The following is a 24,989-nucleotide window of genomic DNA, read 5'->3' as shown; positions in this document are numbered from 1 at the left end:
GTTCTGTGTTGGGCTCTTGCAGGAGAGGAAGTGGGCCTATTAGTTCTTCACTCAAAGGAGTTTGATGAAGCTGATGATGAAGGTATAAAAATAATTTTTTGCTTTGATTTGCAGGGATCTTTGGGCGCCTCTGAGTCCACCCAGCTCTAATGGGTACCTGGCATTAGTTAGGGAAAGTAAAGGCGGTTGGTTGTTGTGCTGGCCACATGACACCCTCGTAAAACGTAGGCCACAGAAAAAGATTACCTTTACATCATCTGCCCTATAGATCACAAGGTCTGAAAAGGGAACTTTGATTTGCAGGAACCTGGTCCACAATGCATAGGTCTTCGTATTTTCTCTGTTAGGTACCTTTTTTTTTCATTTCATGAATTGCATTAGTCAGTTATTGTTTTAAATCATTCGTTATTTTACTCTAAAGTACTTTGTATTGATATTAATTATACCATGTATTGACCTTCTTTATAGCCAGCATTTACTTGCACAATACCATCATAATTCTCTGCATACATTTCCTCTTGATATTGCAGGCTTATGTTTTTATAGACATTTCCAATTTATGTATTACCCATCCTGAATATTTGATGATAAGTTTTAGGTATTTTAATACTATTATTCCCTATAACGCGTCTCGACTAAATATTCCCTCGTCTATATTATGACGTAGTCTAACTATTTCTTGGTGTGCTAGGTATTTCATATGACCCTGCCTTGACTATATTGTCAAGCTTGTCAGCTTTCCTATGATTTATCTCTATCTAATATATAAAGCAGAAAGTAAGGCGTATGTGTGTATGTATGTATGTATGTATGTAAGTATGCCCCAAATAAAATCAAAACCGTTAAAACAATTTTGATAAAACTTGGCATACATTGTTCCTTGGATTATTAGCAGAGACCGTAGTGTGTGTTTAAAAATAAAATAAAAGTCCTAAATTCATCTCTATTAAAGAGTGAAACTTTTTAACAAATCGGGTAAACCCGTTTTCAAAGTATTTATATTTGATCAAATGAATATGTCGGCTGAACGGGTAAACCCATTTTCTCTTGCTTCTATTTTCATATTTGTAGCAGAATAAAAATGCGAAGGGAACATTTGCCATGTTTGACATAGGTCTAAATTCAATCTACGATACCAGTATTACCCCAACTCAGGCCCGCGGGCTGCGGGTAATATTTGGCTTGTATGAAATATGACACCAGGCTGCTTTATATTACAATTAGAAATACAACAATGTAAAAATAAAAAGAAATTCCACACTCACCTGCATTAACGTAAACAGCACAGAGTCGTCTTGGCTTTGGCAGGCCTTTGAAGGAGATGGACACCATACAAATGTTGCTACTGATGTTACACATGACAATCAAAGTGTTTCTATCTACGTAGATGTCCCTCCTGTTCAGGCATGGTCCAACAAAGCACGATATGTTAGGTATCTGTAGAAAGTAGAGCTGAAGATCTAGGAGGTCATCTGTTAAAATAATTACGATATGGGTTAGTTAGATTAGTTTAATAGTTTTTTTGTGTTTTTTTTTTCACTTAGATGTTTAGATTTTTAAATTCATGTATCTGTTTATGCGATGGATATAGACATAGTCTTAGATCCCCACTATATGGAAATAAAATTAGACGATAACAAGAAATGAGCCGGTAGAGAAAAAACTGGTAACTCTAGTACCTATGAAAATATATCTTCTATAAGTAGCCGAAAGAAAAAATGCACTCCTAGGAATGCCAGGGTTTGCCTAGGCTTAATGGGGTGTGTCTTCTGAGTGTGTGTGAGTTTGTGTTTTGAGTTTAGGCACATCGGCACAATTTAGGCCATGTCGTGCCCGTAATCCTTTAAGGATCACTCTCCCTTTACATAACAAGGGCTAAATTCTATACAGTTAAATCATTAAAAACAAGGTCTATTCACAGTTATAATAAAAAATCAGATCTTCGTAGACAACCCCATCTCCCAGTACCTTCCCAGGGTCGACATTGTGTGTGTGTGTGTGTTTCTGTGGTGACGGTGGGAAGAGCTTACCGATTCGTTGTGAATGATGCAACATAGGTGGCATTGTCGTCACTTGTTTTCTTCACTGGTTTCTTAAGTAATAACGCCGACAGACACAAGTATATGACTTACTATGACACTACTATATAGATCAACTTACAGCTTAAAACTTTTTTTTTTTCTTGGAAACGAATTAGTGCACATAGACCTATTTAAATATTTGAGACAGACCTTGAGATAATTCTTATTCTTTTTTTTTCACGTCACGTCTTATATGCTCTTCACGTTTCACAGCTAACGTCCATATCCTTATATATGATAACTTGACGTGTCTAACTTTATTTCTTCTGACACCCATTAGATGTGTTTGTTCCCTTTTGAGACGATGTTTCGATAAATTCTTCTTGTTTCTTCCGACGTTGACTTGTACCACCAAACCGCTGGTATACAACTAAACCGCTGTAGGCATATTATACGTTATCTAATAGAACTTGAAATAACTTCACTAACTTCTATGTAATAATAATTATAATAATAATAAGGCTTGTCTTCGAGTCCGAAGATTAACGAGGAATGCAGTATTTCCTGTGACACATAGCCCCAGTAGTGACCTACATATAATAAATATAGCTTTATTATAATATAGACCGAAATCAAGTTAATATGAGATGGAATAAATTTAATAAACTGTTTTATTAATATTTTAAACAGGATCTATCTCACTACAGTAACACAACCTTTCACGTTCTGGAGAAGTCCCCTAAGACCAAATGACGGCAATGTCAAATATCTTGCCCCATTTACAACTAATCGCTAACATCTTCCCACCGTAACAATAGAAACACACAGACACATACAATCCATAACACTAGAACTGAGGGTCGTTTATGTTACCTTCAAAAGAGGTGATATTCTAAAGCCTTTTATCAACAAGCTTATTAGTGGAGGCCTGGGCAGTACTCAGTACACTGGGCAAGCCCCATATGTTCGCGGTTATAATTCTTAAAATAGGCTTTATTTACGTCAGGCACCTTTCAGACCTTGCTATCTCTAGGGGAGCAAACGATGTAAATAGTGTATGTTTCTGCGGCCCACGGTTAACGAGGGTGCCGTATGGCCAACACAACGGCCAAAAGTATTTTAAGTTTCCCCAACCAATGTCAGGTTATATAATCAGGTATCCATCAGAGTTTGGTGGACTCTGAACCGTATTAAAAATTACGAAAATTACAGCTCTAAAAGTAAATAAATCTTGGGGAGCTTTGTGGCCGAGTGTTGAGGCTCTTAGCATTCGAACCGAGAGTTTTCGAGTTCAAATCTCGGTGAAAACCAACATATGGAACAAGAATGTAATTCTTGTTTTGAGAGTTGTAAACGCTACTTATTTGAGAGTTGTAAACGCTAATGAACACACTAAGTAAATGTTGATATCTAGAGCGTCGTCATTACAACATTACAGTATCACATAAATACATCATCACACCAGCACATCATTACACCATTTAAACATAAAATTGTCACATCATCAAAACATCGCATCATTATAACATCACATCATCACAACAAAACACCATAACATCATCAATCGAATCACACTGTTATTAAATATCACATTGACAGACCATCACATCATCACGCCATCATATAATCACGCTATCTAATCAGCTCATCATCAAGCATCACATCATCACAATATCACACATACACATCATTTTAAAAACAAACAGTCATATCAACACACCATCACATCCTCACACCATCACATTACACCATAACATCATCACACTATCACATTCTCCCAACATCACCCTATTACCCCATCAAATCATCATACCGACACACCATCGCATCCTTACATTATCACATCATCGCACCATACACATCAACACATCATAACATCCAATACCATCACATCAACAAGCCAACAGATCATCACACCATCACATCAACACGCCATCACGTCAATACGCCATCGCATCCACACACCCACAACATAACACTATACCATCATCACTTTACCACACCATGAAATCATCCATGCGTTTGTTATTTTTCACAAATCAAGACCTCTTCTACAACACAGACTTCTGTCACGATCAACTACACAATGTCAAGGACGCTAAATCGAACTTTGAAATTGCCAACTTAATAAAGCCACAAACCTAAGAACTTAAAGACATGGATTCTGCAGTTCTAAAATGTGCACATCAATAATTATGCAACTTTGTAACAAGCCTAACTCATCAACACTCTATTAATCTTTATCTTGTTGACCAGAAACACCAACACAGTTTGATAGTTGTAGGTTCACCGCCTTGCAATTATCAGATATTTCTTTATTCATGTCACGATTTCCTTTAAGCAGTTTTTTAAATACGTTATTTGGAAATATTTTTAAGTCATATATAAAAAAAAATAAGAAAATCTAAAAAAAAAATTGTTAAAAATAAATTTAAAAATTATTAAGCGTAGTTTTTATAAATTCGTTTGGATCAGACATGTTATTGAATTTGGACTTCATCTAGACCAAGAACGATAAATCTTTGCTATTAGAAATAGTTTCACCAATTCTTTTCGCTTAGCACAATTTTATGCTATTCGCCATCTCAATACGCTCTCATTCTAATCACTTGCCTGGACCAGACTGAAATGGGTTAGGAGAGGGAGGAAGTAGGGGGCATCTGGAGTCTGGGTGATCGCTTTTTAAATGCATTTATTAAAAAAAACCTGAACGAACTGTAGGGGTAAACCCTCCGCTGCCTCCTCAAGCTAATGTACTAGCCACTGTGCTAGTGAAGTGCTTCTGAAAATTAAAGGTATTATAGTTATCTAATGTTAGCTTCACACCTATGAAATAAACAGGAGACTAATTCCAATTATACCACATCTTCAGTCAATTACTAATTCTTTCCTTTAATCGAGAAAATAACAAACAAACTATTTAATTACCAATAGTTAATTAACGAATATGTTAATTTTTCTAATTGATTGTTGTGTTGTCATATAAAAAAAATAATTGCAAAAAAATTTCATCTTGATCCGTGATTGGGTGTCGGAGAAATAACGTTTCCAATTTTTTACCAGACAGACAGACATCGATTTCACATAAGCTTTGTAAAAATACCTTTGGATACGGCTTCTATTTGTATCGAAGAGATTCTTTCCGAACTGGGGAATATTATATTCAAAGGATCCTTGACAGTAAAATTGTTAAAACACTTCACAAAATGGCGAAATTTCATTTCCTGTCGATTGACCTCTGCCGACATAATGACGTCTTCTGTAAGCCAATAACATAACCAATTATGCAAAATAACTAGTTCAAAAAAAGAGTCACACTAGTCATTGCCTGTTATTTTTTTATTTAGTAAAAGTTTTAAAGTAAGTCAGAATCGAGATTTAAAAAACAAAGATAAAGTTAGATTGCTCTGTTTTTATAAATATTATACACACTCCGTAGTTTATCTGTTTGTCTGGTACAAATTCTGAAGACTATTTCTCCCATTAGTCATTCTCTAATCAAGCACTTGGAACTGGAAGTCCCGTGTTCGACTCCTGGTGAAGACTCTAGGAGGACCACTTCGGAGGCCGATTTTGAGTTTGTGATTCACACAAACTGTCTTTGTAACCTTGTTTTGAATTGATTCATGTATCGTTAGGTCTAATAATTAGATGTTTAATTGTTTAGAGTATAAACCTGATCGGAGAATGCGTGAGGGACAAATAGAGTTAACAATTTTTTAATGGGACTAAACAAATGTAGCCATACCTGTATCTGTATGGATACTGATGTATAACTTCTCTTGTATCTATTTACCAAATTATGAATTGCAAGTAATTAATTGTCTAATTGGTTACTTTTTTAAAAAATTATTATTGATTCATTTCTTGTCTATGTCAATGTATAATTGTGCGAAGTTTCAGCTTGATCCGAAAATTGGTGCGGGAGAAAAAACTTGTACACTATTTGTACCAGATAGACAGAGAGACAGAGAGACAGAAAGAGTGTGTTGATAGAAAGTTTAAAAAAATAGTTCCCCTTTCAGACCTTCTGATCTATAGGGCAGATGATATAAAAGTCACGGTTAACGAGGGTGTCATGTGGCCAGCACAACGACCACAAGCCTTGACTTTTCCCCAACTAGTGTCAGGTACCCATTAGAGCTGGGTGGACTCACAGGCGCCGAAAGAGCTTGAAATTAAAAAGCCCTGTCTTCACCAGGATTTGAACCGTGACCCCGTTTCGGAGCCCTAGCGCTTTATCGCGTCAGCCACCGCACCTCCGATAGTTAATATAAGCTTTCTAAAAAAAAAACTCTCCTTTGGCACCCGTTAATGCTTCATCGGGAGAATGTGTCCTATCCAGCAAGGCTGTTCAATAGTAAGTATCGCTACTATACTGTATAATTGTAGTTGAGTCAGTTATACTGTATTAGGTCAATTCTTAACAGTAAGTTAAAAAGTTAAGTACCCTTTTCAGACCTTGCGATCTACAGGGTAGGTGATGTAATGCTCATCATTTTCTATGGTCTACGGTTAAGAAGGATGTCCTGTGGCCAGTACAACGACCAACCACCTTTCTTTTTTTTTTCCAACGCATGACAGGTACCCATTAGAACTGTGTGGACTCAGAGGCACCCTAAATACCCTGAATTTTAAAAAATCCTAGTCTTAACAAGGGTTCAAACACGGGACCCCTCGGTTTAGAAGCAAGCGCTTACCATTTAGCCACCGCGCGTCCTCTTCCTTAATAGAGCCTCCATGTTTCTTCTTCAAATTTATTCTTTTTGTTGGATTCTGTGAGCATTTATTGAACCATATTTCTTATTTCTAACTATATTTAGTCTAAGTATTTATTCATGAAATACGACTAACTTACTGTATTACTGTACTTTAATGACACTGTAAGCCAAAGAACAAACTTACTGTATTGACACTGTAAGCCAAAGAACAAACTTACTGTATTGACACTGTAAGCCAAAGAACAAACTTACTGTATTGACACTGTAAGCCAAAGAACAAACTTACTGTATTGATACTGTAAGCCAAAGAACAAACTTACTGTATTGACACTGTAAGCCAAAGAACAAACTTACTGTATTGAAACTGTAAGCCAAAGAACAAACTTACTGTATTAAAACTGTAAGCCAAAGAACAAACTTACTGTATTGATACTGTAAGCCAAAGAACAAACTTACTGTATTGACACTGTAAGCCAAAGAACAAACTTACTGTATTGAAACTGTAAGCCAAAGAACAAACTTACTGTATTGAAACTGTAAGCCAAAGAACAAACTTACTGTATTGACACTGTAAGCCAAAGAACAAACTTACTGTATTGAAACTGTAAGCCAAAGAACAAACTTACTGTATTGATACTGTAAGCCAAAGAACAAACTTACTGTATTGATACTGTAAGCCAAAGAACCAACTTACTGTATTGAAACTGTAAGCCAAAGAACAAACTTACTGTATTGACACTGTAAGCCAAAGAACAAACTTACTGTATTGACACTGTACGCCAAAGAACAAACTTACTGTATTGACACTGTAAGCCAAAGAACAAACTTACTGTGTTGACACTGTAAGCCAAAGAACAAACTTACTGTATTGACACTGTAAGCCAAAGAACAAACTTACTGTATTGACACTGTCAGCCAAAGAACAAACTTACTGTATTGACACTGTAAGCCAAAGAACAAACTTACTGTATTGACACTGTAAGCCAAAGAACAAACTTACTGTATTGACACTGTAAGCCAAAGAACAAACTTACTGTATTGACACTGTAAGCCAAAGAACAAACTTACTGTATTGACACTGTAAGCCAAAGAACAAACTTACTGTATTGATACTGTAAGCCAAAGAACAAACTTACTGTATTGACACTGTAGGCCAAAGAAGTAACTTACTGTATTGAGACTGTAGGCCAAAGAAGTAACTTACTGTATTGACACTGTAGGCCAAAGAAGTAACTTACTGTATTGACACTGTAAGCCAAAGAATCCCGGAAGACAGGTGACATTCTCCTTGCAATTCCCGTTCATCAGACACTGAGAGTTGTTGCAGTGGCACAACTTGTCACATTTAGTCCCAAACCAACCAGGCAGACAACCTGGCAACGCATGGCATGCAACATTACAAGTCTGGTTCATAAACAAATATCAGTCAGTAACTTATCAGGATTTTCTGGAATCTTTACACACACAAATAAACGACACAACCAACTCAAAAACTTGACAAAAAACGTGACTATTTAATTAATGAGTTTTTATAAATAAATAGCCAATAATGTACAATTGGCAACACGAATTATTGACCGTAGAAATGCTTTAGACAATCCTACTGCTGTACCAAAGTCTAGTGGTCTCTGTTCCATTCTGGACTTGTACTGTTTCACTCTGGGCTGACAGTACCGGCCTTTCTTGCTGTTTTTAGCCGTACCAAATCATCTCTCTTTACATTCTCCCTCTCCATATAGTGTCTATAACGAGATGAATTTCATATACCTACCCCTTTGTAGACACTGCCCCCTCCCTTATGAAACCGTAAACCATATCCTCTTTGAATGCCCCTTTCTAATCCACCTTAGGCAGACCCTACTACCACTACAGCCTAACATAACCAAAACTCTGTACGGCAGTGCTGAACAACTGATGAGAACAGCACACTATTATTTCTTGGCACAGTCTGCAAAAAGAGCTGATAGCTCAGCAGCTTAAAAGCTAGAAGAAGAAAAGGAATATAGGGTCTAAAAGACTCCCTACCTAAAATGACAAAAAAAAATCATTGTAGTCTTTCTACATCGCCCCATGACAATATCACGGGTAATATTCAGAACAGCAGAAAAACAAACCTGCCTCTTTATAAAGCGTCAAAGGGAGTCTGTTTACATTTCGCAATTCTTCCTCAAAGCCTAGTTTTGTTTTTACTAGTTGCTTCAGTGTTTCTAAGTCAAACACCTTTCCCTTTTTTTGGCGCATAATTCCTATTTGTGCCATAGCAACTGTCAAAAACTTTAAGTGGGTCTCAAATGTCTAAAATATGTAGGCCAGGGAAATCTGGTGTTAATATTTAATTTAGGGACATTTGAAATCAAAACGTAACTTATTCATTGATAGCTGTGTGACCAGATTCTTTGTGACAGTTTACACAAGTTATTTATCATAGGAGCACAATCAGCGACTTCTCTGCCCGTACATTTTGTTATATACCCAATGCATCATTAACAAGGACATAAGGACATGTTGTTGTTGTTTTTTTGTAAAATGTTTTCCATGTCCAAACCTCCCGCAGGATGACGGGGGATGGGAGCAGGCAGGGTTTGAACCCGGGACCATCGATAAGTCCGAACGACAGTCCAGCGCGTAAACCGCACGACTTGGCAGCCATATTTCTCTTATCCTATATAATACAGACGTTACTTCAATGAATAAGATGATAACGTCCTACGCGTCATGCATCTAGTCATGCATACTAACCAATGACTTAAATTCTACCAAGTCATTGGTTTTCCTGGCTGTCTGATTTCTATCTTTAGTATAAATACATTTTTTTCATCATTTACCTGTATCTGTACTTGCAGCTATGTCTTCATCTATTTTAGTATCGTTATCATCGTCTAGAAGAAAGGATGTGTCATTAATTGTTGATGGTAACGGATTTCTTCTTATTCTGGAAACTGTCAGGTAGAGTTGAGCCTTCGGCTCTTGGAACTCTAGGCCAGCAAAATATAACAAGAGTTCCCTCTCACCGGCCTGAATGAGAACAGTGTACACTGTTCTGTCTGGCGGGTGGGTCAGACTCACGGAAAGAGGCCGCGTACACTACAACCCCCGCATTTTCCTTTTCTATACCAGGCTAACCATGCGGGACACGCCATTTATGTAACGGCCCATTGAGGAACAGCGCCTGGATTGTGACAAGGTTGTGGGAGCTTTTTTACAACTCCGCGCAGCGCAATGAGGATGCTCTCGCACCCCCTTAGGCACCCCCACGGGAGTCTTGTTTTGCTACCCTTTAGCCTAATCGTATCCTCCTACGATCGTTTCCACCCAGGCGCCACTATGAGGCAGGGTAGCATGGCCGGGATGGTAACGGAGAAGTTTCGCCCCACTTCCTTCATACACTTTTATTTTGTTCTTCTTCTCCCTTTAAAAAAATAAAATTATTTTTCTTACTTTCTCTCTGTTACAGTGTCGGCTCCGTGTAACTTTCTTTGAGAGGCCAGTTCTTTTTTTTTTCTCTCTGTCAAAGTTTAGATGTGTTTCCTTATCTTTTCAATAGTGATTTCTACTTTCAACGTCTCACTCTTGTCTCTTAATCATGCCATTGCTCTCGTTAATCCTCGTTGTCTTCTTGTTTCAGTCTGTCTGTCTGTGTGTCTGTCTGTCTCTGTCATCAATTTAATCTATTAGGTCTGTCGCATTATTCACTTATGTTCTAGTTCAGTGATGCCCAAAGTACGGCCCGCGGTCCATATCCGGCCCGCGACGTGGTTCCATCCTGCCAGCCGCAACGTCGGCAGTAAGTGTAGAAATCTACCTTCCAAACAAAAAAAAAAAAAAGGTTGAAAAAATGTATCATTACCTCCATTCGGGCCCTCACTTTTTCTCTGATGGATTGGTATCATGAACTTTAACATTTGTGTGTTTATGAACATGATAATAAGCCAACATATTTATTTTATAAAGAAAGTGTGGCTGTTTGATAAAACAACAACATAAAAACGGTATTATAAAATTAATATGGTGGCATTCTTGGTTTGAGCCGCGAATAAAAGATTGTTAAACTATGCTTAGATATTGGAGGATCCATGGAAATATTTATTAAAAAGAGACCACAAAATGAGCCAGTGTTGCTCACATTTAAGTATAGTGATTGTTTCGTCGTAAGCGTAAAAAAAATATAATTTTCAAATAACCTATTAATTAAGTATCAAATCCATAGGTTTCTACCAAAACAGTTTCAGAACAATTTCATTTCATTTTATAACTTTTCGATCATGTGGCCCGCGAGACGAGTTTAGGAAATTATAAAGGCCCGCGGGCCGAATTAGGTTGGGCATCACTGTTCTAGTTCATCATACAGGTAAAATTGTAAAATTTTTTTTTTTAATGTGCTCATTATATGCTTAAAGGTACTCACCCTTTTGATTGTCTATTTCTTCATCGATATATCCATCACAGTCGTTGTCCGTGTTATCCCCAGCAATAGTTGAGCTAGGCGTACACCAGTGCCCCGTGTTTGTTGTAGACTAGGTATTGAAATGAAATAGACCCCTTAGGGTGTGAAAAACTTCCAAGTACAATTCATTGGATGGACGCAAACTCTTTACGTTTTATCTTCATAGCACTTATGACCTGTCAGAACTCCATTTGGCTCACTAGAATTCTGATATGTAACGATATTGATATTTCAGTGCTAGATGTGTGATGGTACCTGAAGGTTTTGATGAGATTATGTTGATGACGGAAGTGGTAATGGTCTGAAGCACATTGCCTATAAAAATGCTTCCAATGGCATGCGTCTCAAATAGCCTCTGACAACCAGTCCAACTCCTGGCCTTCACGAACGGTTCAGATACTGAGCCTGGCGGAACCGTTACCACAGACAGGAGAAGGGGCAAAGGCGAGCAACTGGCGCCCAAACCAGTAAGCTTCGGATGGGGGGGGGGGCTCGTTAGCCTTGGTTGGCTACCCATCTAGGAGAAGGAAAACTCTGAATCCAAACCTCTGTTGTTTTGCAGCTATACCCAAACGCGGAAAAGGCTTCGGGAGACAACCCTGAGGAAAAATCAGGAGCTGGTGACCATTAGGCAGACTGTGGCACACCGTGCTACAGCCTAGCAGAGCCTGCGGCGCTACTGATCCCAAACTGTATCGGATATTCCGTTCATTTGGTCACATAATCTGCGCGGAGAGGAGGGAACTGCTGTGTGGGCGACAACGTTCTGACCATAAACAATGCCCAGGCTTTCATCTCACTTAAGTGTGCGAGATAAACCATAGTCGTTCTGCGACTGAAGGAGGCCAATAATGACCAGAAAATGCGTTTCTGATAATATGATGTATTATAGATTTCTACTTTTAAACAATTTCTAAACACACAGACAATATCTTTATGCCGGAGACTCAAGTGAAAACTATCAATTCAAAATAACGAAGATCCTTCAACAATAAATACACAGCTTAAGTGCTAGAACTACAATCACTATAATATACACACTGTACAGGGCCGGTCTTAGGCCACTGCAATCTAGGCGGCAGCAGTGGACACCACACTTTCATAGGCCCCGCACGAATTCTAGGTGTTAATTATTAAATTAAACCATTTTAACTTAATATTTAATGGTATCTGGAACTCTCCTGAAATTGCAAAATATTTTTTTAAAAGTAACGAAAATCTCCTGAAATAATTAAAATGTGCTAAAAATCTCACTAACAAAAGAAAACATTTTTCATTTTGGTGTGTCATTCAATATGAAAAACACGAATCATTTTAGCGATTTTAAAAACAAACGGCATTATCAGCTTTTCATTTAATAAAAAATGTAATAATAAGGTGATTTTAACCAAAACAAGAAGTTCTAAGGTCATTGACACTGACATACAAATATAGATATAAATCTCTCGTCTTCTTAAAAAAAAGCGATATTTTGATAGTTGATAGTAAATCTAAAAGGCTGAAAGTTTATCGGCTTTTGTTGGAAAACTACTATCTACTGTGGATGGCTCGTAAAGTTAATTTGACAGTGATTTTGTACTTTGTAAATTATGAATAAAATGCAAAGACGAATTTATTTTCTATTATAAAATCTTAATTTTCACATATTATCCTTATCCCTACACAGACTGGGCCCCGCGCAATCCGTTTCGCACAGGGCCCCCCTATCTGTAGGACCGGCCCTGACACTGTACAATACAATTTAATTAAACACATTTACTGTCAGTAGTTCCAGCTACCAACTGAAAAGTCCCGACCTTTAAATCATTTTTACTATCTACGTCTCTCTATATTCGGAAACAATTAACTTCGCTCCAGTATGGTCTGAAATTAACTTGCCGCCGTGATGCAAACGGACTTGCGCGTTTCTGTTCCGTGAAACTAATCAACCATGACCAAGATGCATAGTGAGAAAAACGTGACCGAAATGAATGGACTTTATTTTGTATTTTCATGAGTCAAAGTAAAAAAACTATATGTGCAAAGTGTAGACCTTCAAATTAGATCTAGATCTAAAATCTAGATCCTTTCGATCCTATCTCATTTTTTTTTATTATTATAGCTTTTATATAGCGCTACTTTCATGCTTATAGCATGCTCAGAGCGCTTTGGTCCAATCTCATTTGTGGACCAGTTTGGGGGGGGGGGGTATCTAGGAGTTGGTTTTCTGTGCTGCCTTTAAGCGATCAGTAAACACAACTCTGCCCGAACCTCGAGCCCCCTTCTAGGTAGCCAAGACAAGCCAAGTTCAAGCGCCTCTCGACCACGCTTCCCATGTAAACATGACCTAGATTTATGAAATAATAATACTTTCCTAGAGTTGTGTTACTTTTTTTTTGATGGTCTTGAGCTTGTTTTTAGGTTACTTTACATACACTACTGTTCCAGCTAGTACCCAAGAAACATGTATGCCAAGTTTTATCAAGATTGGTCAAGCGGTTTTTATTTCTACAAGGTACATAAAACCATACATATGCATTACTTTCTGCTTTATAGTATAAATATGAATATGGAAGCATACTTTTATACTTTTATTTTCGTGGCAAAAAAAAATTTTGTCAAGGGAATATTGACCACGTTTGACATGGATCTAAATTCAATCTAGTAGATACACAAAGTAAAGCCCGCATACCGCGGGTCCTATCCGGCTTCTTCTAGATCAGGTGTTCTCAACCTGTGGGTCGCGACCCCCTTGGGGATCGATTGACGATTTGTCAGGGGTCGCCTAAGACCATCAAAAATAAGTATTGTTATTGTCTATTCTTCTACTGCTGTGTGTGTCTATGAGGGGGGGGGGGTTGTCGTGGCACAGTATTATATCGTATAAAGGGGTCGCCGAGCTTAAAAGGTCGAGAACCGCTGTTCTAGATAATATAAACATCTATGGATTGATAACTGGATAGCCGCCCGGGCAAATAATTTTCTTTCATACAAGAAAGCCTCATTAGCATCGTCACTCTTTCTTTAAACGAATTAGTTTATGTTTTTATATAAAGTAAATTAAACGCACACATTCAGACCTTGTGATCTAAAGGGCAGATGATGTAAAGGTCATCTGTTGTTTTTTTTGTGGCCTACGATTAACGAAGGTGTCATGTGGCCAGCAACACGACCAAATCGCCTTTACTTTCACCCATTAGAGCAGTATGAGCTCAGCGGCCCCCGCAAAGATCTTAACATAAAAAATTCCAGTCTTCACCAGGATTTTAGTAGCTTTAGGAACCAAGCGCTTTACCGCTCACCCACCGCGCTTTCATGTTTATATATATAGTTTATAGTCTATATTGTACGTACCGTAGAGACATATTTAGGGAAATTGAATTTGAAGTGTAAAGGTGTTGCGTAGCTTGTAGTCTGATGTTCTCCGTAAATGTAGCATCCAATAGGGGAGTTAGAAGCACTACTTAGAAAATAGTTTTTTCTTTTTGATAAGGTATAGCTTATAATTGTTACGCCGGTGCTGACCGCAATGTAGTGCGATCCTTCATCGAAGCTGAAATAACAGAACATATACAGAAAAAACATGCAAAATAAACCTTATACGAAGATTAATTGTATCAATTAGTTTTGGACCAGCCATGCTATTAAGTTGTTAATTCATCTAAAAAAATAAATAAATAAATCTGTGCTATTATAAATATTTTTAACACTTATTATATGCTTCTTGTTTTTATTATGTCACTGCAATGTTGCATGAATAAAGACAGGCTTAGTTTCACAAGATAAAAATCATCAATTTGTTTTAGGAGTCACTTCAAAAGTCTTGACTTGTTTTAGTTTTTTTAAGTAATTACTGAGATTCCAAATAGAATCATTAGACTACCAGGGCAAATTAAGCCATATACCACTCTCTTGCTGTTACGTTGAATTTATTACTGATCTTTTGCTTTATCCTAGAACACGTAATGACAGTGGCGTAGCTAGGGTCAGGGGAAGCGGGAGGTCTAAATTTGAAAATCCCCCCCCCCCCTGGGCACTCACTAGAGGGGGCTGCTAAAAGAGAGTTCAAAATTTGTTCTGGCATTAAATAATACGCCATTATCTCATGTCATAATGTTGAATGTCAAAATGCATGGGCCCCTAAAAAGATCAAGCCCCCAGGGCCACCGATTCGCTATCTACGCAACTGCTAATGGCAGATGATGTAAAGGTCATCTGTTTCTGTCGCCTACGGTTAACGAGCGGTGCCATGTGGCCATCACAACGACCAACCATCTTCACTTTTCTCCAGCTTATGTGAGGTACCCATTAGAGCTGGGTGGACTCGGAGGCGCCGAACACCCCGAAATTAAAAATTCCAGTCTTCACCAGGATTCGAACCCGGGACCGCTCAGCCACCGCGCCTTCATGTTTATATATATATATAGTTTATAGTCTATATAGAGTGGTATGATGAATACATTTCTAAAGCGTTTTCTTTGTCCACCATGGACGCTTTAAAAAAAGACTAAAAAAAAGAAGAAAAAAGAAAACGCTTTCGGGACACCCTCAAAGCTTCTCTGAAAGCGTTCGGCATAAGCCCAGTGTGACAAGGTGGGTTAAAAGTTGGCCGTTTAGGGTGTCTAGGGGGTTTTATAGTTTGAGAACCCACGCTTGCACAAAGTTACAAACAAGCACATCGTTATAATGCAGGCAACAAATACTGCTTATGTATAGAAATATATACAAGGTTTATTGTACACAAAGGATAAAAGGTACAATGATAGTGAATAGACTGTGAGGAGACTTGGTGTATTTACATATATAGGTATAGTATATCAAAATTAGATTTGAGATTTTTTTAAAAATATGAATGGAGCAAAAAAAAAAAAGCTAATTGACCTGAATTCAATTTGTTTATGAAAACATTGGCGAACGAATGTAGATCTTTGTAAAAATGCTTTAGAAAAACAAATTTGCATGTTAATTTGATTAAAATATGAAATGAATGGACTATAATTAATATGTTCACGTATTTAGTTATAAAACTATCTGTGCGAAGAGAAGTTCTATCATATTAGAGTTAAAATAGAGTTTTAGACCTAGGAATGGAGAGATGTGTAACATTTTGCTATTCTCTAATGAAAGAATGTTCGTCAGTAATTCTTTCTCGAAGGAGTGGGTGAGTGTTGGCAGGGAGAAGCGTTACCTTGAGTTAGGAAGGAGAGGTCCAGTCCACCTTTGTCCACGTCGTTCCAGTGAATACAAGGGGGCCAACGGATGTCCGCCAAGCTAGGTAAAGGGAGTGTAGTATTTTCAAGAGTCTAGGGTGGCACGTGTCAAGATTGGGAAGGCAAAAATGTGACATCGGTGCCAAAGAAGGGGGTGCTGGATGTGAAAGGGTGTTGATGGTGTTTTTAGCCCTCGATGGGCTAGGTTTAAGAAAATCGAGGATACAAATGTGAAATAAAATATTTAAATGCTCTGACCTGAGGGATACATTGAGTGACCTAAAATCGGGTCGTCACACCCCAGCCACTTAGGAGACAGAAGCATGTGGTAGAGCATCATGGCGTCGCGCTGTGAAAACTGCCGCAAAAATCAATGAGGAAAATCAAATAGCGCTGGCAGTAGAAAAGCATCAGAAAAAAAAAAGGATGGCTAATGACACTAACTCCAGCTGGGATAACCTGCCCAATGTGCAGCTGAACATTCCGGGCTCACATAGGTGTCACCAGCCACATGAAGAGGTACAAAACTCCAGTGCAAAGCGCTCAGCCCCCCTGAAAGACAAAAGTGGTCATCATCGAACCACGATGGACGAACTATATATATAGTGAATACCATTAACTCAAGAGAGTTATAGTGAATATAATTTAACTAGTGAAACTATTCACTTACAAATTGCCGTCCAAATCAAAATTGCGGACCATATCCGACGATTCTTTCAACAATATCACCACAAGAGTATGATTAGAATATCCATTTGGTAATCTAAGACAAGAAAACAGTAATATATCTATGCTAACCAGGATATTAATGTGTATGTATGTATGTACGAATGAGTGTATGTATGTATGTATGTAAGTATGTATGTTATATATATATATATATATATATATATATATATATATATATATATGTATATAATAGTGTATATATATATATATATATATATATATATATATATATATATATATATATAAATATATATATTGTTACGTATTTCTGAATCTTCTGGCTAGATGTACTAGTAGGCACACAAATAAAAACACTGCAAAGAACTTGACGACTCAACTTTCAGTTTTATATAACTTTATTGAATATTAACTCTAACAATTCGTCACTGTAACATGTAGCGTATACGTCTTACATCGACTGTATCGACTGTAACGACTCAAGTCCACTCTCTTCTACTGTCTCGCACAGTAGACAACAGTAACGACGACTGTCCTGACTCTTTTCACATCAACTCTCTGGTTTATAAAGAGTCCCTAATTGCTTGTCCATTGTTGCAAAAACACTGCTAGTATTTCCTGGACAACATGGGAGGAAACATCACATCCTGTCGTTGTTTATACTTGTCGATTCCAGAGAACACCTGCTGCAGTGTCATCTCGCCGAGGTCACACGTAGTGACCTCTAACTGTCACTGTTCATTTGTAACACTGCCCCCTTCGTAGATCTGTTCTTCCTCTGGAACAACACGTGAGGACACGTCACATCCTGTCTTTGTTTACACACATAGATTCCAGAGAACACTCGGCGCTGTGTCATCTCGCCGGGGTCACACATAGTGACCTCTACCTGTCACTGTTCATTCGTAACAATATTGTTACACTAGCGGATCCAGAGCGTGCAGTGCAGTGGGGGGGGGGGGGGTGATTTTTTTCCAAACCCTAACACCCAGTAAACCCTAACCCTATGCATAAACGTGCGTACAACATATATATATATATATATATATATATATATATATATATATAATGTGTATGTATGTTGTGGGCTGATCTATTACCCAAGCTGTGAACGTAACTATAGATTTGAAGCTAGGTGCTGAAACAAATGATGACACCTACATTACCATTGCTTACCTCCATGTATAGCTGACTAAAAAAAGATGCGTAGGTATGACGGTGCACATCGCCACAGTGTTACTCCAACAAGCTTGAATTAAAATGACTACTTGCATAGGGGAACTCCCATTTATTATACATCCGCCATAATCATACTGAATTCCAATAGAAATGAAAAAAAAAATCAATCATATTAAAACATACATTTCGGAATAGCACTGGAAAGAACGGTATGATATTTACACTTTGATATTAGTACAGATCTACACCTATTACGAAACAAATAAATAAATAACATATAGCTTGTAGTATGGTCAGAGCGCCATGACCACTCACTATTAGTGAGACCAGTCGAGGGAGAGGGTATCTGGGAGTAGGCTTTTCCGTGCTGCCTTTAAACGCTCTGTAAACACAGCTCTGCTCGAGTTAGGTGTTGAACTACGAGCCCCCTTCATTGGTAGCCAAGCCAAGCCAAGCTCAAGCCTCCTTAACCTCTCGACAATGCATCCCACTAACTTGGGTTTAAATCTTGGGATTATTAGCCCTCGTCTAGTTTTAATGTTTTTAGGATCGATAATTCGATGTGCAGTGGGCATATTGGCTGACAAATAACCTGCAATCCATTGTTCATGCTTATATATGTTACGTTTCGACCAAAACCCGAAGTGAGGCTAGTGTTCGCGATCTGGCCAGCCATTTCTCGTAATGGCTGATGAATGTGGTCAATATTCGATGTATTTATAATTTAAAAGATTTAAAAGTGTTAATTTTACTTTGGATGACCATTTCACGAAATACCGGAAAGTTCCTGACCAATACCTGATATACCTGATATACTTGATATACCTGATGCAGGACTGTCCCTATGAAGTGGAGCTGTAGATTCCTGTATAATATCTCGGTTGGCTTCGCTGTTACAGTGTGTTCAGTTTTCTCGCTGCTTTTTTTTTTTAAGAGAATGTTTCGCCTCTGTTGCCTGTATGTGTCGCCTATGTTTCTAAAATATTTTCAATATTTTGGATGTTCCTTTAGAATTGAAGATAATTTACTTCATGGTCCAAACCTCCCTCAGTTGATTGAGAATCAAGAAAACCAAGGTAGATGAGAAAATGGTGAATTGAATATAGCGCGATAATGAACAGTTCTGACCAGGGTAAGAGACGCTGTGGGTGAGCGGTAAATCGCTTGGCTATCCAACCGGGGGTTACGGGTTCGAATATTGGTGAAGACTGGGATTTTTTTTTTTTATTCGGGATCTTCAGGCACACCTGAGTCCACCCAGCTCTAAAGGGTACCTGACATTAGTTGGGGAAAAGTAAAAACGGTTGGTCGTTGTGGTAGCCACATGACACCCTTGTTAACCGTGGACATCAGAAACAGATGATTTTTTTTATAGATCACAAGGTCTGAAAAGGGGGAACTTCTGACCAGGGTAGGGGCCCTGGATCGTCTGATTCGACAACTGCGCCAAGCAGAAACACGGTAGAAGGCGAATAAACTATCCGACCAGACATTCCCGAAAAAATAAAATGTTTGTAGTACGTGTTTGGTAACATGTATATTTTTTTTACAGCAGTACATAATGATGAAAGGGGGTGTGTGGTTGATGACCTCTAACTACCTTATGCCCCATGCGGCCCATACCACGTGCTCATTGCTGGCTACGCCTCTGGAGCTAGACTTACCAAATAGACAGTGGCGCTTGCTGATGATGCGACAGGGTAACAACGCTTGGAAGCACTTGGTAGGTTTGTGCTTGATATGTTTGTGCATGTGAAGTTCTCGGACACCAACGAGTATACAACAAGCTTACAACTGCATAACTTGTTACAGAACGCGATGTATTCGTATGTATGGTAGTCAATTATAGGCAAAGCACTTTCTTTGAAATAGTAATCAAAGAGCGTTAAACCCTATCCTTTAGTTCTTTATAGTACTCTCTCTATATATATATAAATGGATGGTTATATATGGATGGCTGTCTTTTTAACCTTGTTTGAATGATATATTTAGAGAAAGCTTCATATATGGATGGCGGCCTGGTCGTGCGGTTTGAGCGCTGGACTGTCGTTTGGATTTATCGATGGTCCCGGGATCAAACCCTGTCCGCTCCCATCCACCGTCGTCCTGAGGGAGGTTTGGACTGGAAGTAAACTATTTTCAACTCTGAAGGAACATCCGAAACATGTAAAACAAAACAAACAAATATATATATATATATATATACATATATTTAAAGTTGGTTTCCATGGCTTCGTGGCTGAGCGGTAAAGCGCTTGACAACCCTAGCCAAGGTCCCGGTTTCAAAGCGAGATGAACACAAGGATTTGTAATTTCGGAATATCGGGCACCTTTGTGTCTACCCAGCTCCAGCGTGTACTAAAGTAAAGGCGGTTGGTCGTTGTGCTGGTCACGTGTCACCCTCTTTAGCCGTAGGCCAGAGCAGATGGCCTTTACATCATATGCCCTATGGATCACAATGTCTGAAAGGGGAACTTTAATTTTTTTATATATCTTATGTTGAAACTCAATTGCCTTCAGGATAGTAAGAGCTACGTTGATATTGCCGCGGAGAGATAGTCTGCTGTTTGTCGAAGCGCCTCCATTTTTCCCATACGGGTCAAGAGACTTAACACTTCTACAAGATATGCGCCATTGACTCTAAACAGTGATGACCATGGAAATGAGTTTGGTTGGAACCGTGAAAAGTATGTATCTGCAGGACAGAGTCCACATCTGCCCAGTAAATTCTTCTTACAGATGTATCCTCTATGCATATGCTACCGAGGTGCCCCACGGAAACGCTTTAAAGACAAGCTTGGGCGCCAACTTGCGTTAGCTGACATAGAAGAGAGCACCTAGCTGCATGCGGCTTTAGAACGAGACAGCTGAAGGTCACTCATATATATATATATATATATATATATATATATATATATAAAGAGAGAGAGAGAGAGAGAGAGAGAGAGAGACAGAGAGAAATTGAGAGAGAGAGAGAGAGAGATTGAGGGAGAGAGAGAGAGAGAGAGAGAGAGATAGATAGATAGATAGATAGATAGATAGATAGATAGATAGATAGATAGATAGATAGATAGATAGATAGATAGATAGATAGATAGATAGATATAGAAATAAAGGCAAACCGTCTTTATTTTCCCCCAACAAATGTCAGGTACCCATTAATAACCAATTGAGGTACCCTAAACTATTGTAGATGTGTGACTCATGGCGGCCTAGATATCCCTATTTGCAAAATCCCAGTCTTCATCAGAATTTAAACCCAGGACTCCGCTGTTAGGAAGCCAACCGTTTAGCCACTCAGCCACCTCGCCTCCACATATAATAAAATGAACGTTTGTAGTTCTAAAGCTTTAAATGTCAATGCGACGTTTTAGAAGATAATCACTTAAGCTATAACTTTAATGCCAATGCCATGTATTTGAAAGATAATCACGTAAGCTATAACTTTAATGTCAATGTCATGTATTTGAAAGATAATCACCTATGTTATATTTTGAGGTCTGTTCATCATAATAGCACTGACCTACAATAACACCAAAATCTTTTTCGGAATACAAATACAAGCCTGGAAGAGTAAGTAAGAAATTGTCAGATTTGAATTATATATATATATATATATATATATATATATATATATATATATATATATATATATGAAAAAAAACTGATTTTAGTGAAACCGCATATAACTTCTAAGTGTTATCAACATAGTGAGAGGGAGCCAATTAAGTGCACGAATTGTCAAACCACATAATAATATATGAAATAAAACAAAGTATACAATAATTTTAAATATTAAGAGAAAATATATATATAAACTAATTCTAAACTTAGTAATCCTCATGTGGAGACTAAACCGGCATGCTTGCACGCCCGTCGCCTTTTCTTAAGCATTAGAAAACTGAAACCTGGTCTTCAGTGCCAGATTTAAGGAAAGCAGGAGAGGCTACGGCCCGTGAATCCTCACAAGGAGAGGCCTCCACAACAGAATAAAGTCTATAGTTCGACGGGTCAAAAAGATTACGTTTTTTTATTTCAATTTTCTTTTCGCATTTTTATCAACAATCCTTTAAATCTTACAGTTGGCAGCACATTTGTGGTTTGAGTGTCCGCTTCTAGTGTCCTAGTGTTCTCCTAATATACGTTGCCCACTTTTACGTTATACGGATGTATGCAAACGCGACAAGAAGCTCTTCAAAATCGACACTGGCAGCTGGGAACAGGTGGCACTGGATAGATCCACTTGGAGAGAGAGAGCATAAAGGAAGGGTCCCGGATTGCAGACGCCATACACAACAGAAGCAGAAAGAAGGGTGATAATGCAACGGTGCCTGGTGATTACATATGCCCAACCTGCGATCGCAGCTGTGTATCAAGGATTGGCCTTTTTAGTCACACAAGAAGTTGCAAAGGGAAAAGATCATCTCTCCAGACGTAAATTGCCACAGAGAATTTATATATATTTATCTCCTGCAAGATGACTCTGTCTATGCCAATGTTTATATAAGAAATAAAATATACGGGATGTATTGAAAGAATAATAATAATACATTGCCGATAAATATTTAAATAAATATATTTAATAAAAAAAGAACTCATCACAGTTACTACTCACCAGAATATGTATTTTGTTGTTCAAAATTACTCTTTGTTATTGTGCTGTTACAACCTCCAACTGTCCTTTCCGATGTTCTAATTTAACATAACAAGCGAAATATTAAAAAAATAAATAATTTAAAAATAAACAGAAAGGTTATACATGGGAAGAACTCCACACTGACAGCCCTTCACATTTTCGTTAATAAAAATAATACTTACATTTAAATGTGAGCCACGATAGAAAAGAAAGATAGTAATTGTATTTTTTTTTTCATTCGTTTAAAAAATAAAATTATTTAAATAGTATATTTTAGTAACTAAAATGTAAATTGTTAAGGCTTACATAAATGTATTAAATTCCAGAGTATATTACGGGCATGCTAAAAGAAGGCACGCTCTTACGTAGACAGAGATGCCAACAGTACGATGTTAAGTAATGTTGATATAAATGAGACAAACATAAGACAAGTTTTGTTTTTAAAAGTTAAGTTCTTGACTTCTCAAACTCTGAATTTTTTTCAGTACCTTGGGGGCCTTTTCTTGTAAATACCTCTGGGCGTTAGCCCGCCTGGCTTCCTTAAATCCGACCATGTCAACACCAAACAGGTGTGAGGAGTTCTAGTTGTCATTCCCAGTCTTTCCCTTGCCACCACTTTCGGGTCCAGCAGACGCCTATCTCTCTCTCTTTTCGGCTGGAGGGTATGGAGGGGCGGGCATATACATTTGCGACTTAATCGAACAGTTTTTCTTTCCCACTCATTCTTTAATAGTCGATTTTCTGGCACCGTGTGCCGGTTTCAAAGGTACTGGTTAGAAGAGCGGCAATAGCCCGTAGTTTGAACAATAGGATTCACTGTACTTATGGTATCCGCATTCAACAAATAAACTGGTAAACAAGGTGAACAGGTAAACAAGGTAAACATGAAAATCATGTAAACAAGTTAAACAGGTACAAAGTAAACTATGTCAACAGGGATCTATCGAGCTGTCATCCTCCCTTCATTGCCCTATGGCTCAATGCCTCAGAAACGTGGAGAGTATACAGAAAACATGCATAGAAAATGAACCACTTCCACAAGACATGTCTAAGAAAAATAATGAATGTCAAATGGCAAGAATAAAATACCAGGTACTTAAGTCCTTCTAAGAGCGGGTCTGCAAAGCATCCACACAATCCTGATGCAGTCCCAGCTACGATGGGCAGGATATGTTTGTAGATTGGAAGACTGCCGCATCCCTAAATGACTCTTGTATGGCCAATTAAGGGAACGAAAGCGCTCATAAGGCGATCAAAGAAAACGCTTCAAGAACACCCTCAAAGCTTCTCTGTAGACGTTCAGCATAGACCCAGCCACCTAGTAGATAAAGGCATATAACAGAGCATTGTAGCATCGCGCTGTGAATGCTGGCGCACAGGTTGCTGAGGAAAGGAGAACTGCGCTGGCAGAAGAAAGACACCAGAGAAGAAAAGCAAGGCCCATGACACTAGCTCCAGCTGGAATAACCTGCCCAGTGTGCGGCCGAACATTCCGGGCTCACATAGATCTCACCAGCCACATGAGGAGGCATAAAACCCCAGTGCAAAGCCCTCAGCCCCCTGAAGGACAAAAGTGGTCATCATCGAACCACTATGGACGAACTATATATGTACACAGGTCAACAAGGCAAACACGTAAGCAAGAAAACAAGGTTAACTATGTAAACAGGTGAATAAGGTATATAAGTAAACAACATAAACAATGTGATCAGGTAAAATAAAGTATAAGGTGAAAAAGGTAAACATATAATTTTGAGTGAAAATGATGGCGGACACAATGCTTCCAATACACATGTGTTTCATGTACATTGACGTTACATGCTTAGCGGACTATATCTCCCTCTGTCCTGAATGACGACACTGGCCGTTGAGTGCAGCACAGCAAGTATTATCTTGAAAAATCCCGATTCGCTGTGGACAGCATTAAGAGCCTAATTGAATGCAAAATATGATTCTGTAAACATAATCATTGTCGATAATTGTTAGGATCGATTAGCTAGGTTATTGGAGTTCCGGTACGCTATTCTGCCTCAACGTGGCACTCGGGTGGAAACGACCATTAGAGGAAGTGGTTAGGCTAAATGGGTAGCAAAACAAGACTCCAGTGGGGGT

The 24,989-nt window shown here is 38.3% G+C and overlaps 1 protein-coding gene across 1 annotated transcript in view; it reads right to left on the bottom strand.

The window, feature by feature from the left end:
* Positions 1-24,784, bottom strand: part of LOC106056041 (uncharacterized) — a 33,103-nt gene extending 8,319 nt beyond the window's left edge. The window contains exons 1-12 of the mRNA XM_056016716.1: positions 24,696-24,784; positions 22,857-22,933; positions 21,723-21,806; positions 19,906-20,102; positions 18,239-18,375; positions 17,046-17,138; positions 14,520-14,718; positions 11,148-11,256; positions 9,568-9,621; positions 7,981-8,115; positions 5,125-5,280; positions 1,266-1,472 (exon numbers count right to left, since the gene is read on the bottom strand). Coding sequence (XP_055872691.1) covers positions 1,266-1,472; positions 5,125-5,280; positions 7,981-8,115; positions 9,568-9,621; positions 11,148-11,256; positions 14,520-14,718; positions 17,046-17,138; positions 18,239-18,336 — 1,051 coding nt within the window. The 5' untranslated portion in view covers positions 18,337-18,375; positions 19,906-20,102; positions 21,723-21,806; positions 22,857-22,933; positions 24,696-24,784. The remainder of the gene's footprint in view (positions 1-1,265; positions 1,473-5,124; positions 5,281-7,980; positions 8,116-9,567; positions 9,622-11,147; positions 11,257-14,519; positions 14,719-17,045; positions 17,139-18,238; positions 18,376-19,905; positions 20,103-21,722; positions 21,807-22,856; positions 22,934-24,695) is intronic.
* Positions 24,785-24,989: the final 205 nt, after the last annotated feature.

Source organism: Biomphalaria glabrata, chromosome 18 (genome assembly GCF_947242115.1).
Source record: "Biomphalaria glabrata chromosome 18, xgBioGlab47.1, whole genome shotgun sequence".
NCBI classification, from domain to species: domain Eukaryota; kingdom Metazoa; phylum Mollusca; class Gastropoda; family Planorbidae; genus Biomphalaria; species Biomphalaria glabrata.
Note: the sequence above shows the minus strand (reverse complement) of the source record. Positions and strands in the feature narration are given on the sequence as shown.